This window comes from Struthio camelus, chromosome 2, assembly GCF_040807025.1.
Source record: "Struthio camelus isolate bStrCam1 chromosome 2, bStrCam1.hap1, whole genome shotgun sequence".
Classification (NCBI taxonomy): domain Eukaryota; kingdom Metazoa; phylum Chordata; class Aves; order Struthioniformes; family Struthionidae; genus Struthio; species Struthio camelus.
Genome location: NC_090943.1, coordinates 28,714,549 through 28,730,370, shown reverse-complemented (window position 1 = coordinate 28,730,370; position 15,822 = coordinate 28,714,549). Strand labels below are relative to the sequence as shown.

The 15,822-nt window shown below is 37.9% G+C and overlaps 1 protein-coding gene across 13 annotated transcripts in view; it reads right to left on the bottom strand.

The window, feature by feature from the left end:
- PPP1R9A (protein phosphatase 1 regulatory subunit 9A) overlaps positions 1 to 15,822 on the bottom strand; it is a 160,682-nt gene that overhangs the window by 7,559 nt on the left and 137,301 nt on the right. For 3 of the 13 annotated variants that reach the window (XM_068934881.1, XM_068934880.1, XM_068934882.1), the window contains exons 12-19: positions 15,296 to 15,453; positions 14,463 to 14,763; positions 10,187 to 10,274; positions 10,012 to 10,089; positions 6,339 to 6,540; positions 3,534 to 3,653; positions 1,526 to 1,549; positions 137 to 319 (exon numbers count right to left, since the gene is read on the bottom strand). In XM_068934881.1, the coding sequence (XP_068790982.1) occupies positions 137 to 319; positions 1,526 to 1,549; positions 3,534 to 3,653; positions 6,339 to 6,540; positions 10,012 to 10,089; positions 10,187 to 10,274; positions 14,463 to 14,763; positions 15,296 to 15,453 (1,154 nt within the window). The other 10 variants (XM_068934887.1, XM_068934886.1, XM_068934891.1 and 7 more) reach the window with 8 other exon arrangements.

The window sequence follows — 15,822 nt, the reverse complement described above, 5'->3', positions numbered from 1 at the left end:
TCTGAGTTTATTATTCCAGTCTGTCATCACTCTATGCACAGGGCTTCTCTAATTTCTGGCAGAAGTCTTATTTCCTTTAAAATCTGAAGTGACAATAAATAATACAGTTACTCTTCAAGTCCAGACAGTCAATTACCTTGAGCTTACTCCCATCCAATTGAAGGAGATGCTCCCCGTTAATGTTTTGGGCACTGAACTCAGAAACATACTGTTCAAGGTTCAGGCTCGTTAACCAGTGGGAAACCTGCTGCACGCTCCACTCCTGAACAGCACGATTCTGACACTGACTGTGTTTAGGAGACTGTCCATCATCAAGGATCTGTGACAAAAACATGCTGCATTATTATTAAAAGGGTAACACTGACTAGTAACAGCACTTTTCCGTACAAACCACCAGCAATCAGAGGAGAGGTATCTGTACCATCTTTATACTGATGTATTAGCAATTTTGCACCATCGTATTACATCTGTATCCACCCAGTTTATCTACGAATTGGTACAAGGTACCTACAGAGTCTTCTATTTATAAATACTTATAAATTTATACATGTATTTGTCTATTTATAAATAAAAGAAGAAGAAGGAACTGACGTTACTTTTAATCCAAACGGGGACTGAAATGGCTGTGCGACACAATTCAATACAGGCATGCTCCCATTCCCTCTTGAGATTTTAATCCTTTGAATTAGAACATTTCTCAAGGATGCAGGGAATTCTGCATTCCACTCCCCAGACACAAAATTCAGGGGAAAAAAAAAAAACTCTCAGATAACCATTCTAAAGTTCAAAGTGATGACGCAAAATAGCCAGCGAGACTGATACTATCTGTGGAAGATTATGAGACAACACAAGGGAACAGCAAAGAAAACACAGAGAACCTCCAGCCTCGGCCCTTTTCTGAACACACTGTGCTACTGAGAAAACTGCACGTGAACAGCACTAGGAGAGGCCGCTGGGGGCTCGGCGGTGTTGTGCAGCTGGTGGAGCCAGCCCCGTGTCCCCCGCTCTGCCACTTTATTTCACCCAGGGGCATGCCAGCAGGGCCTGAAACAAAAGCCACTCTGTTCAACCCTTGGTCAAGCAAGGCAGCTGCTACGGGCTGCAGCAGCTGTCTTACGTTAGAACAGCTTTTACACTGGTTTAAATGATGCTGGGAGCCGTTTCAGTTTCTGGCTGGCCATTTCTCAGGGATGGGAAAAAGACCCATCGTTTCCTTCTCTTAAAGCCAGCATGAGCTCAGTCCAGCTGATGCTTGGCCTAGTGGCTTCAGTCTGAAATGTACCCTCCCCCACTTTCCAACACACCACAAAAAATGCAATTTGCTATGGCCTTGAAAACTCTCAGCAGAAAGGAGAGGGGTACTGAAGACAAGGCGAGAGGAGCCAGTGACATCTGTGCATTGTGCTTAAACAAGGGGATTTGCCACGCAACGCAGTAAAGCAAGAAATGTAAATCTGCAAATGAGACAATACATTGCCACGCCATGGTCACACAATTCACCACAAACAGCTCACTAGTATCTCACCTCATCATCAATCATATCCAGGCTCTGAGTGAGGGAGCAACAAAGAAATGGAAAAGAAAAGCATTATAGAAACAAAATACAGAACATGTAACAGCAAGTAAGAGTTCAGGCAAGGGCAGCACTAAGATTTGCAAACGGATATGGCTACTCAAAAATAAAGAGATTTCTTTAAAAAAATTATTTCCAGAAGCAGAGAGGTTATGTTGAAAAGCTCAACACACACATGATTTGGCAGCTAAGCCTGAGACCGTGCCAAAGAAAACCCCTTGGAGATCCTGGTCTTGAAACGCTGCAATCAATGGCAACTTTGCTGATGGCATCAAGTGCAAGAGCAAAACCTCCTTAATTAGAGGAGTACGAAGCGCAAGAACTGGGTTCCCTCCCCACCCTCTCCTTCTCATTCCTTTGTCTCTTTCAAGTAGTTATGTTAGATCTGCCAGAGAAGTGGAAATGACAGAGAAGTGCTTGCAGCAATACGCTATCAAAGGTTAAAGAGCAATCCTAGTTTAACTCCCAGTAAGGGCAGGTTTCCACAGCAGCTCCTACTGGACACGCTGCCTCGGTCAGAGGCTGCAATCTGGTACACAGCAGAGGATGGAGAAGACATATTTACTTTTATAGATCTGTTCAGACTGAGCATTTTAGAATCAACAAAGTAGAAGGCTGAACAAGCAAGGTGGAAGCACTGACAAACTTTTAATTCGATACCACCAGGAACAGGGCATTGTCACAATAAAATACATAACACAATGGGAATAAAAAATGGTAAGAGACTGAAACGTGTTGTCAAGATAGTATTAATACTAAATAAATGATTACTTTGTTGTTTTCAGTAATTCAAACAATCTACAAACTCCTGTCTACTACTGTACTATGGTTCTTGCAACTGTCTGTCTTTTACTATCTGCAGTAAGTAACCTCTATAGAATAGTTGGTCTTGTAGACTTGCATATTGGCAAAAGGGGTTGCACAGAACAGCTGTCTATTTAAACCTATGCAAAGCATGCAGGAAGCAACAGTAACAAACTTAAGTGTTATAAAAAAAGAAAAAGAGAAAAAGAAGGAGAAAGAGAAAAAGAGAGAGAGAAAGAGAGAGAGAGAGAAAGAGAAAGAAATTGGAAAAGGAAAAGAAGAAAAAAAAAGGAAAAGGAAAAGGAAAAGGAAGAGAGAAAGAAAAGAAACAGGTATTTCGAGGTTTTCCTCACTAGAAAAACTACTGGCTCAAATCTCAAGTGAAAAATATTAAGTTCTTATTCAGTGCTTGTAGGAGAACAAAGACACAGGTTTCCTGAGTCAACGAGACGCAGTATCAGCTGCTGTCAAACTACAGAGCTAATATTTTAGAGATATATTTTCAAAATATCATATTCAATTCAGTTCTGTCACCAATTTGTAGGATTATGAAACCTTTTGCACACTATCAGTGTTCCAAAAAAATCTAGTTTGGTAGAACTGAATTCAAACCACTGTGTATACGCAAAGCAAGCACAAAGAGAATGCGGACTGGATTAACACATACACATTCTAACCACTAGATATACTTTCAGGTGTGGTAATGTACAGAAAATACATGTACAAGTCATTATCATTTTAGTATGCCAGGGTAAAAATTAGTCTAGGGAAGGCGCCTTACACTTCAGCTACATTTAGCCACCTATACTGTATCTTTATTATCTCAAAATTATCTTAATTATGCCTACTTTAGTATATATGCATATAGGTTCACACGTACATATTTAAAATGTAGGAAGTGCGTATTAAAATGTGAGAGGATACAGCATCTCACAGGAAACCAAAAGCATTTTGCTTTCCTATGATAATACCAAAGGACCTTTACTTCAAATGATTATCATATGAAGAAAAAATATAATCTCCCATTACGGGTTCTTCTCCCTTTCTATTCCCTAAGCCTCCCCCTCCCCCCCCTTTACTATTACAGTAATTATCAAGAAAAATGCCATTAGAGAAAGACAACTATTTCCCACCTTAAACAATTTCATCAGCATACCTCATCTGATGACAGTACTAAGGAGTGCGAGAAACCTGGGGTTTTGGGTTCTGCTCCTAAACCACTCAAATCAGCTGAACTTGTGCTGCTGGGACTGAAGTCATCGTTGAATGTGAAATTCTGTAGAGAAAAAGATGAGTTAGAATGAACAAATGATCTCAGATGTGTATCTAAAAGGGAAATTTTCTTTTTGTCCTCCAGGTTGGCATAGTTTAGGAGCGCTTTCGATCATTCCTCAGACCAGTGAGAACATACATGATGAATCTTAATCTTCAGCACTGTTAATGATTTATAGAATATGCAATATTTTTACCACTACGTATTTTATGAGACATTGTTGCCAGCTTAATGTCTCAATGAATAACAAAAGGGTTTGTAAGCAATTTCCAGACTTCCCTTACAGATGTTGGCTACCATCCTGATGCTAAATTATTGCTTCCACTGGTTCATCAATATCATTTTACTGTTCTTCACATATTTAGGACAAGCATAGGCACACGCAGTAGCACAAAGACTAGGACAGAGGCTTAATTGTCAGAGAGAAGTTAAAACTGCTATTGAAAGAACAAGGAGAATATCCTGTAAATCCATTTCTGAGTCCCAAATAATCTCCTAGAAAAGTGAAAGGATCTTCCCTTTTCATTTATACCTTTAGAAAAAAAATGAATTGAAGGTAAAAGAGGTCTTGTGATATCAACTATTATTCACTGAAACAAAAACCATAAAACAAACACTGTTTTGTCTTAAGTATGTAATGACAAACATCACATTTCATAGCAAAGAATAGCAAAAGCATGCACATTTTTTCTAGCAATAAAGTGAAATCACCATCTGAAGAATATAAAAAATAACAAGTATTTTCCATTAGAGTGAAACAGTCTGATCTGAGAACAATAATAAAACAAACAAACAAAAAATTAAGGACATCTAATATTTAAATTGAAAATACAGTTCATATTGAGACCTCTACCGTCTACTGAGACCTCTGGTGTCTATTTTAATATAACACCTAATTGAATAGCAAATTCAATTCACTTCTGATATTCAATTTAAAAAAATGGATCCAAACACCATTCATACCATTCAAAACCAAAAAGAAAATAAAAAAATACTACTTTATCCTTTTATGCCTCAAAAGGTATTTGAGCTCTCTTTTCTGAAAGCAAGGACACCAAGTCTTGATCCCCTTAGTTTTGCTGGAAATCCCAGAGAAAAGCGACATCACACCATGCTTTAAAAATCTAAATTGCAGTACAGACACCGTTAGCTTAAGAACTTACAAACTTCACAGAGAACATCAAAAAGCTTTTGTGCTCAGTTTTCTTACATCTACTTTTAGAATTCAGAATGTTCTGCTTTTCCCATTTCTTTACAGAGGACTAGGACACCTGAGCAGCTTTCCTTGTGAGTAAGCGTTAGCCTCTACAGCATTCATAGGCAAGGAGCTTTACAGCTCTACTTCCTGTAGTGTGAATCTCTTTTTCTTTTTTTTTAATGCTCTGACTGTTCTTTCATCTTGTGTAAGTACCAGTCTTGATTCATTTTAGTCTCTTAAAATTTCTGTGGAAAAAAGCAAGATAGTCAAGGCCTGCTAATAATAAAAATAATGAGGGAGCAGGACAAAGAAAAACAAAATAAAACCACCTTATCAACCTAATAATAACTGCAAAAGGGTTGGTTTTTTTCCCCATTGAAAGTTACTTTTAAAAAAATGTTCTCTAAAGGCATAAATAGGATCTACATGTCTAACCCTCATCTTTCTTCTAAAAACGGTAACGGATTAGTTTATTTTTACCTTCACAGATTTTGTCTGTGGTCTTCTCTATCAGTTTGATTTGGGCAGGTCAACCTTGTATTGGTCTCCCTACCATATAACGCAACGTCATTCTTTTTTCATACCACAACTGCGATCTCGCACAGCTTGCTGCTGCATGGTAAGACACTTAGAGCTTATGGCACCAAAAGCATAAGAAATGCCTGTAAAAACTGCTATTATGTATGTGCATGTGTGTGTCTTGTAGAAGAAGGAGAGAGCAGATTTCTGATTATCACTCAAATTCGTGAATATAAGAATCAGAACCATTTACGGTTTTTTCCCAGAGCCATATAAAAAGTAAATTGCTAGAAGTCATAAGAGCATACAGACAGATAAATATTTTACAGAAGTGATAATAAACAACATGAAAAAGCTAAGTATATTACTGTAACTAAGGGTTATTTAATGAGTTACATGCTGAAACATTCATGCATATAGAAAAGAATCACACAGATGTATTAAATTGTAATACTTCATATTTTTAGTTCGAAGATCTTCATATATGGAATTAAGTCCAACATCCAGCATGCATGACAAGCATATTTTATTATTGGGGGAAAAAAAGGCAAATGACTGACAGCATACAACATTTCTTCATCACTTGCAAACATCCCATTTATACATTAAACATGGGTAGGTATTCAGTCCGGAAGGATGCAGAAAAATATATACAATCGAATACACAAATCTAGCATTTGTTCTGTGGATCCAAATGCTAATTTCCACTGGCACCACTTGTTTTTGGTACAGTACAGCACACCACATCTACTTTACTGAATTAATGTACATTAAGAGAAAGACAGAGTACAAAGGTAGAATGTGGAATGGTACAGTGACAGAGATGGGCTGTTCACATGAGCTTTTACTGCACAATGAACATCATGCGCTGTTTATTGCAGTATTAACATATTGGTCTTCTCTTTCTCCAGAAACATTAAGCCAATTATACCACTCAACACAGTGGGAATAAGGTCGTTTTTATTTTCTACCTTTGCCCCTTTTTTTGCTGGACTTATATTTTCAGAAGAAGGTTCAGTAGAGCTGGTAGGTGATGGCAGGTTGCTAGAAGAGGAGTGGGATCCCCTGTTACTCTCTCCATACCACGTGAATGGCACACAACGTGGGAGAGAGGAGGATCGTTCTAATAAGGGTTTCGTATTTGCTGATTTCTGCAGCATCTCTCTGGTGGTCCTGTTTAAGAGAAAAGAGTAGGAATCTGTGTTAGAGTATAAAATAAAAATTCTAAAGAGGTGGCTAATTGTAAACAGTGACTTTCTGTGTAACTGTGACTAAAGAACACAATGGCATGCAGCTGGTAGTGGCATCCTTGAAATCTCTTTCAGCAAAGACAAAAAAGGTTTTTGTTGTTTTGTTTTAAATTCAAGCTGTCTCAGGTGACATATACCCAACAAACAGAGATGGAAACCAACTCAAAATGCCTGTGCTCCCACTACTTGGATGTGAACCAGCTCCAGTCCAGAAGCTACAGAGCTGTGTTGGTACATTTCAGAGCCACAGGGGTATCTCAGCATAATTAAACAGACTAGACTCAGCACCGACCCAAGCAAGTTCCGGTTTCCAGACAGGTCTAGCTTGGATTTGGAGCACAGGCAGAATGAACTGCGCGTCTGTATCCATCTACGTAGATGGTCCTTGGTATAAGGGATAAATACTGACAGAGAACTTGATTTGAAAAACATGACTATAGGAAAAAAAGAAAGACATGCCTAGGCGATACTATCACCTTTTATCTTTGTAATAACACATATTGCAGTAGATACTGTGATCAAGGAAAACATAACAGTTACAAAACAAAATGTCTGAATTATTAGGTAAGTATTTGTATCATGTCAACAGTACAGTCTGTAAACGAAAAATAACTGGTGAAAGTATCTGCCCCAAATAATTCATGAATACATCACATTCTCTATATACAATTTGATGTATTATTTATATCAATGTATATATTTATGCTAATAAAATCTGTTTCAGGGCTTGAAATTTCTAAAGCTCTTAGAAGCCAACAGTAAAACACAATTATGTAAGTCTCCCTCAACTTCTACCTTCTGGACAGCTTCTAAATCATTATTAACATAATCACCAGCTCTGTATATTGTGAAGTCTCTTTTCTGTATTTAAACTGTATCCGCCAGATACTTACAGCCTAACATTTCAAATAGCCATACTTCTCTCATATGTATACAAGATTTTGCTGATGATTTTACATTTGTCTTAACTTAAACACTATTTAGATCCTAAGGTTGACAAGAGTTTAAGTTGCTTGGAGAAGTCTTTTTGAACTAATCAACTCCAGATGCATTCCTAACACTTGCAAATCACCTAAAACTATATCCCCAAATTAACTTCCTCAGCACTCTGGACAGGAGAGTTTTGTCGAAGCATTTTTAATACGGGAAAATAATATTTTGTCCATCCCACCTTCAACTTCACTTTCAAATATGAATGAACGGCTCCCCAGTCGAGGAAATAAAAGAAGAATCCTCTCTCCCTTTGGCTGGTAGATCTCTCTGTTCAGACTACACCCTCTCTCACGTTCAGGTCTTCTGCTTGAAAGCAGAAAAAACAACAAAAAAAAAATGATGCTGCCCAACTCACTTATTTCCATGCAGGGGAACACATGCTTTCTAGTCTTTCTGCTGAAAGGGGGGCATTTTGTATTTATGTAAAATAAATAGTAGTAGCCTCAAGAAATAAACTAGGATTTTCTTCTAAACATCTGAGTGCTATTTTTTGGCAACGGTAAAATAATGCATGGAACATCCATCTGACAACATGATTAATGCTACATTAATCAGTCACTCGAATGGACATAAAAAATTATAATAGGACGCTGTCTTCTCATCATCATTTTCCTTCTTTCAAAGAACTTAGTCAGTTTTGGGCTATACAGAAAGCCTCCTCACATTTCTTCGGAGGCAAATTATTTGCAGTAAGTAACAAAGGAAATGACAACAGGTCTTTAAAAAGTTATACTGCAGTAATCACACTCCAGTTTACAGAGGCACAGCGAGAATTATAAATGCTTATGAGTTCTGAGACTGAAAACAGCATTAAACTTTGTTTCCAATATCTGTATCCAAACTCAGAAAAATTCAGTTGAGAAAATGAAAAGCTATCAAACAAATCATACAAATTACTGATTCACTGTATGGTCAAGTAAGCAACTGATCTTTCTGCTCTGAGATCTATTCCCTCAAAAAAAGATACAGACATCTGTGAAGTCCACTAGATAACATACTACGTTAGTATAAGAAAATAACAAGTGTCATAAGGTCTGCTTCTTACAAACAAGTATATATTCATATTTTCCTCCTTGTACCTCCTTGTATTAAAATGCTACCTGGGAGCACTAAGGACACTAGCTGCCTTAGAGATACACATAAGTGCAGAAAATTTGTTTTTATAAATCTCTTTCTTTCACTAGGGAAACACTACAATAAATATTACTAATTACAGGGCACATGATAAGCAGATACGCCAATTGCACTAACTGATACAGTTTTACTGACACCAGCAAAGAGGGGACTAGCACGCACTAAGAATTTTGGCAGGTATTTGCAGGACAAAAATGTATGCTGAGGCAGAACATCATAATTCAATGCAGTGTGCCTGAAGGGCTAAGCTAGAAATCTGAGGTTTCTTCTGCTTCTAGGATTTTAAGGAACTAGGTATTATAGTTGTCACTGCGGGTCTATACATTAGAATGTAAGCAACACTTCACAAATTTCTACACACTGGTTTTCAATCACAAAGTCTTTCCAAATACCATTCAAAGCTTGCTTACTTAGATTGCTCTTTTATGGTGTAGGCTTTCTTTTGCATTATTTTATGTTCGGCGAGTTTGGGAGTTGATACGTCCTTTTTAGACTTGTTAGAATGTTTGCCTGGCATTTCTGACATTTAACTGAATGCTTGTCTTTTGAACTTGGAACCAGATCTCACCTCCCTGAGCTGTGATCTCGTTGGACTCACCAGTACATGAGGACAGACCTTCAATAAAAATCTACACTAGCTTTTGCAGAAAAGACTGCTGTCGGCCATTTTCAATGTTCATTTATTTATTTAGAGTGCAGATGCTGGAGATGCTGTCTCATCAGATCTCACAAGCAACTCACAATTCTTTTCCTGAGAGCTGGTGACACAGCCAATTCAGCCAGTATTTTTCCGTTATCCTTTCAATTTATGGTATTCTTTTTCAGAAACAAACCCTTCTAGAAGGATTTCTGAAGCGAGTACAGCGAAGCTGCAGTGAAGGCCTGCTGCCCATCCTCACGCTGGGGGCTTTTTTCAAAAACTGTGTGGAATTGTGTCAAGATATCTGGATCAAGGGTCTTGTTAACCTTCTACATGTGCATCTGGTGGGTCAGCTCCAGTAACCTACCTCTGCAAATCCCATCAGCGGACACAACAGTAGTACTGGCACTGGATATGATAAATATCTTAAAATATTTTAGAATATTTGTTAGTTTTCTGTTTGTTAAAAAATTTAAGATTGTAAGATCAGAAGTTGGCTTCAAAACTTAAAATTTATTTATAAGAAGAAGGTAGTGGGACTGTTAATGTGTTCATTTGCTAGGATGATTCAGTTTTTCCAGTGTTTTTGGCATAACATTTCTTGCATCCTCAATCTTTTACCCATACCTACTGCCACAGGTCACCCTAACAGCGTCTTTCTCTTTCCGCTTCTTTCCCTTGTTTGAACTCCTTCTCAAGGGAGCCCTACAACAATATCAGAAAACATTAGAAAGCACCTCTGAAATTTTACTTTCAATCATCTCTTTTAATTAAAAAAAAATTTTAATAACAAAATGCTTACCCAAGATCTGCAAGTTTTCGCTTTAGTTTTTCTGCCTGTCCCATAGTAGGGCTAGCTGTTCTTGCTGCCTGAGCACATGTGGCACCATCTAGGATACATTCGTACGTGGGAGAATAGACATTATTATTTTTAATTGCTACTGACAGCTATTCTACTTTCCATCCACAACAGTTAGCTCATCTGTTCAAAATTAGATACACGTATGTGTACATGTGTGAGTACATGACTTAATTAAGTGAGGTTTTCTCATTTTTAAGAAGACGGCGTGAAAAGGAACTAAATTAAATAGAAAGTTTTAGAATTTGGAAATATACATGAAGAAAGCTTCTTTTAATTAGCAAAAAATAAAAAGTTTATTTTGGTTGTCTCTTAGTGAGAGAATGTACAGTAAGACAAACAACACAAGGTTAACAGAGAAACATCAGAGTGAATCCACCTTTAGACTCTGCAGTAAGAGCTTATTTCTCTTTTCGGAATTGTTTGGTACACATGCTTTATTTCAAAAATGTTTGCTGAAATCCCTCTTTGAACTTTGGAGTAGAGGGTAATTTTTATGGTGGAGATGCTACGTAATAGTAATCTGTTTAGCTTGAACATCTTTGTTAAAATGAACATTTAACGTGAATCCAACCATTTTAATGAAAAAAAAATTAAATGTAGCTTAATTAATACACTTGCCCTGAGACCTCCACCTATTTCTGGTCTTTGAGCTATACAGTCTTCCTTTATGTACACTGTTAAAATCTAAAGAGGAAACAAGCTGCACTACCTATAAAGTTACAACAACGAATCTGAGTATGCAAAACATCCTGTGAAATCTGTCATGGAAGCTAACAGAAAACATAGAGAAGTTGAAAAATTCAGACACGGTTTCTGTGATTCTTAAAGAGTGCCTTCAAATATTCTACAGGCAGCAAATGAACGTCAGTCTTTTATGTCACTTATAGTTTGGTGACTTTTACAATGTGACTTTGAACTGAAAGTACCGCTAGGTTTGTGATTTCTCTTAATACAGAGAAATGAAAGCCTCAGAATTAACCCAAAACTTTACCACAGCACTATCACAGGACAGTCTACCATGTATACAGAAAAACTCTGCATGTTGCTCTGCGGACAGTATTTAACCAATTTTTAATTCAGCTAAAAAAGTGAACGTACAAGCTACTCAAATCATTATGGAAAAGGCAGGAAAGTAAGTCTTCTACAATTCCCACGCTCTAAAAGCCAAATTATTTCTACTAACACAAGTTATTATGTTAAGTAAAAAAAAGCTTTCAAGAAGAACTGACATGTAACTTGATGCCAAAAAAGAAAACACACAAAAGTTCCATGAGTAACAAAAGGAAAAAAAAGGTAATTCAAAGATTGACAAAAACAAGCCAAAATCTCTTGAGAAGAAACCCATTCCATACAGAGGCTGAGGAGGGTTTTAGGCAACGCGTACTTTGCATCAGTTCGACACTGTACACACACACGCCTCTTGTTACTCCTCAAAGATCTGCTTGTGGTTCCTCTCTCATCTTTAATGTATCCTTTCCATTTAACCACTGTCAAACTTGTCAGCTTCCAGAATAAAAGACTGTGATGTTTATTTTCACATTAGTTATTCACAGGCAAGTGGGGTTTTGGGGCTTGGGGGGGGGGTGGCGTTGAGGAATATTTTAATCAAAGTAAATCAAAGTAAATGAAACCATAAGACATACAGGGTTTGCAGTGGAAAAATAATAAAAGCATTTAGTACGTGGAAGTTTTGCTGCTGCAGTTGAGCTCTGGAGAGCTAATCCCAAGCTTCAGCTCAGCCCTGGGCCAATACTGATGGTCTTCTGGGAAAAGCAGTCATCCTGGTCAAGAGATAAGGGGGAAGGTGGATGGACTAGGTCCCAAAGCCAGCCTCAGAAGTGGAGTAGAGTTTAACCTACAGGGGCCAGCATACATGGAGAAACATACCGCTCAGCCCGTGCCAGTGCCCAGTTGGCCACAAACTGCAGGTGCCACCGGGGCACAGGAGACATTTGACCATCCTTTACGAGTGCATCTTCCCCGACTCCCTAAAGGTCTTTAGAGACGGGATGGAGAGCTGGTTCCTCAGATTAATTCACAAAGTAGCCATTTAATCCATCATGGGCAGCCGCAAAAAGCTGGTGTAAGCAATCTGTGGCTGATGAACATTAAAGGAGACTAGATCTAACTCTTTTCCCAAAGCCACAACAGGACAAAACAGTTTAAGCCAGCCTAGCATCAACACGAGATTGCTCATCAGTGGTCAACCTAGCCGCCTTATGAAATGATGCACAAAACTGCTAGAACTCAAGAAAAAAAATTAATCATACTTGCACATTAAAAAGTAGTGCTTAAAAGACAAGCAAGAAAAATCCCCCACCATTTTGCAATGGAATTGATCTCATGCTATTTCAATTCCTTCCACAACACTGCAGGATTTCATACAAAAAAAAAAGGGGGGGAAGCATGCGGCTAAAACTGTCACTTTTGCTAATCAGCAACTAATCAGCGGCCACCAGCCCACAAAGTCACGTCCACAAATGTATTCTCTTTCTATTTCTAAAAAAAGCTAGCTAAATACACAAAAAAAAGAAATAAATATACTTAGTTACTGGCCCTCTCACTTTCCTGCACAGCAAGTTTGACAGCCAAATTAATAATCAATTAAAACAATATCACTGTAACACTGGTTGCAAAACAACTGCTTGAGGATATTTCTCTTCTGTAGAACTTACTAAATTGCAAATTTTCCATTTGAAGCTAAATTACTATGCTTTAATTTTCATGTACTCATTAGAACCTGGATACACTCAAAAGCACTGGTAGTTTACATAATGGTCACGGTAGGCAAAGCGTGACACAGTTCATTTAGCTACAGATTATTTTTCAACCCTAAATTGGGGAGGACAGAGCAGCATAATGCTGCAATATACTACCTTGTTACCCTACTACACTACAAGAACAAATTTTCATCAACATATTTTTCATGCATGAAATGGATGAAAATGCAGGATTTAGGACTTCACTTTTGAACATTCATCACATATTGAAGTAAGAGTCTAGAAAGTCCTTATTTTTACTTCCAAAATTCAGGCTTTGAAGTTAACCTTGATTCATTAGCAATTATAGACTATTAGACTAGCAATTTCAGAATCCATGTAAAAATGCTAGCATGTAAATTAATCTGTTCTAAATCCAACAAAACTGTATTAATCTATCTTTGTAAGAATCTGCGGGGGAGCCCTGTACAAAGACAGGAAGAAATATCAGGTTGCAAATGAGTAGCAAGCTTTTCCAGTTACACAAACACACAAAAATCCTGAACAGGTTGTCCTTTTCAGTTAATTAAGAACCACTCCAGATTTGTTCCTGAAGTCCTCACTTGTTAACAGTTTTCACCCTCATTACTGGTATTTTAGCTTATGTCACAGTTAGGGAATACAAGGTGCACAGCAAGGAATGGTAAAACCGTGTAAAATGGGGAAGCTTGAATTCCCAAGACGTCAGAAAAGGAGTGCACCGAATGCTGTGCCATATTGTAGCATTAGTGCACCTAAAAACTAATATTTGAGAAAGACATCTGAGCTAGATATGATGGATCATGTGTTCTCCAGTTTCCATTTAAAGAATCTGAGTTAAACAAACAGTAGCATGGCCAAGCTTCCTAACACACCGCTTGGAAAGTGTTGTCTACAAATGATGAGTCCTCAGTCACTGATCTTTTGTTTAATCTAGACTACGCTGCGTCTCAGCAATTAAAAGCTACAGAAAATCTGTTATTCTTGGTTTACACTCCTTTTCCCACCCTCCAAAAAAGCATCTAGCAGTGCCAAAATCACATAATTCAAGAAAGCACACTGTATGAACCATGTTTCTAATAAAAAAAATTTCCCACGGGCTAGTCTTGTGTGCGCTAATCAAAATAAAGCACCACAGGCTGAAGATTTTTCAATATTAAGAAAAAAAGTCATTTTAGAAGTAATTTTGTGTTTTGAGAAAGAGAAAATAATTTCCTAAAGGTAACTTCCCCCTATCTTTTTCAGTGAGTTCTAAGAAAGTGAAAAAAGAAGGAAAGTCATTACTGATCTCAACTTAAACTGTCCTTTTTTCCTAACGTCACACAAGGACAACTGTAACTTTCTGATTTCAATGTACTTAAAGGAAGATAAGAGAAGATGGCCTGTTAGCTGCTAAGTCCTAATACACAACACAAGCACACAAAGCAAATATAAGTGAGCAAAATGATGCACCCATTTATTGTAAAAAATAATAATACCTTCATCTGGTAAAACATTCCTGCCAGCTGGGTGATGGAAAGGAGACGCTTCAGAGCTGTGCCCAGATTTTGAAGGAGAGGGAAGTGGAGTGTGTCCCTGAACAAGAGGGGAAAAGACACCTCTTTTGTGTTGCTGTCCTTCTTCTTGGTTTTCAGCTGGGTTGTCAAATGAGAATGCTGCACTGCTAGCCACTGGGGAGAGGGAGGAAGCACCAGAATCTGATGCTGGTGAGGATGTTCTCACACATAAGGGCAGAGGTGATTTGGAAATGTGCATGGGACTACTGTAACTGTCTGACGGCTGTTGGTATAAGAGATTATAAAGCAGGTTATGCCTTTTAGTAACCCATCACAGCAAGATTTACATTGAATATGCAATACTTTTCTTCGTTACTTATCCTCCTATTTTTAAGAAATATTCTGGTAATTCACGTTATGATCTGTTATGACCTTCTGTTCAGAAGCCAGAATCAGACAAAACAATGAGTAAATATTGTATTAATATTACTGCATCTATTAGCAAATACAGAAATGCAGGCTTCAAGTTCCTTTCATCTCCTGCATAAATAGTGACCCACTCTGCATCATAAAGCACACCTCAATCAGAAAACCCATGATTCCTGTAAAAAAAAAACAAAACAAAACAGATGTGCTGACTCAAAGGAGAGTGGACCTGCACATCACTCAAGGCTATTCACAGCATGCTGGCCACAGAAAAGTAAATATATATTGCCTGTGTTACAGTGAAAGAATAAAGACAGAGAACGAAACGACTTACATGGCAAAGTAGCACTCCATAGGAAGTGTAAAAGAGAGGGAAAAGTCCTTCTCACCTTTCGTTCAAGGCTGTCCTCTCCATCAGTTGAACTGATACTGTCATAGAGCCTTGTTCTAGTAGGCCTCTGCCGTTTGTTCTTCACTGAAAGTTGGGCTCGAGTTTTCAGAGCTTTAGAGTCCAGTCTCTCTGTTTCTGGCACCGCTTCATTGAAATCTGTATGAAAACACAATTTAAAGGTACTTAACAAGAGAATCTTCTGGAGTTAAGCTACTGCTTCCGAGATACGACCTGTAACTGGAGAACATGCACTTCTGCATGTTTTACTTGCACCTTTATCTTCAGAACTGTTAAAGTGCACATGCAAAAAAGCTAGTTTTTTACATAAACAATTAGCAAATTTATTTGCACAGATCCAGCAACTGCATAATGAAAAAATCAATGCTCAACTTCAAATATTTAAAAATCCAACAAATGACTCGCAGTGCAACACGAAGGATCACACACATACACACAAATAGTATCTCCTGCTGTTAAATATAGGGTACTAGCCTGGAAACTAAGTACACCGACTCCCTCAGACCT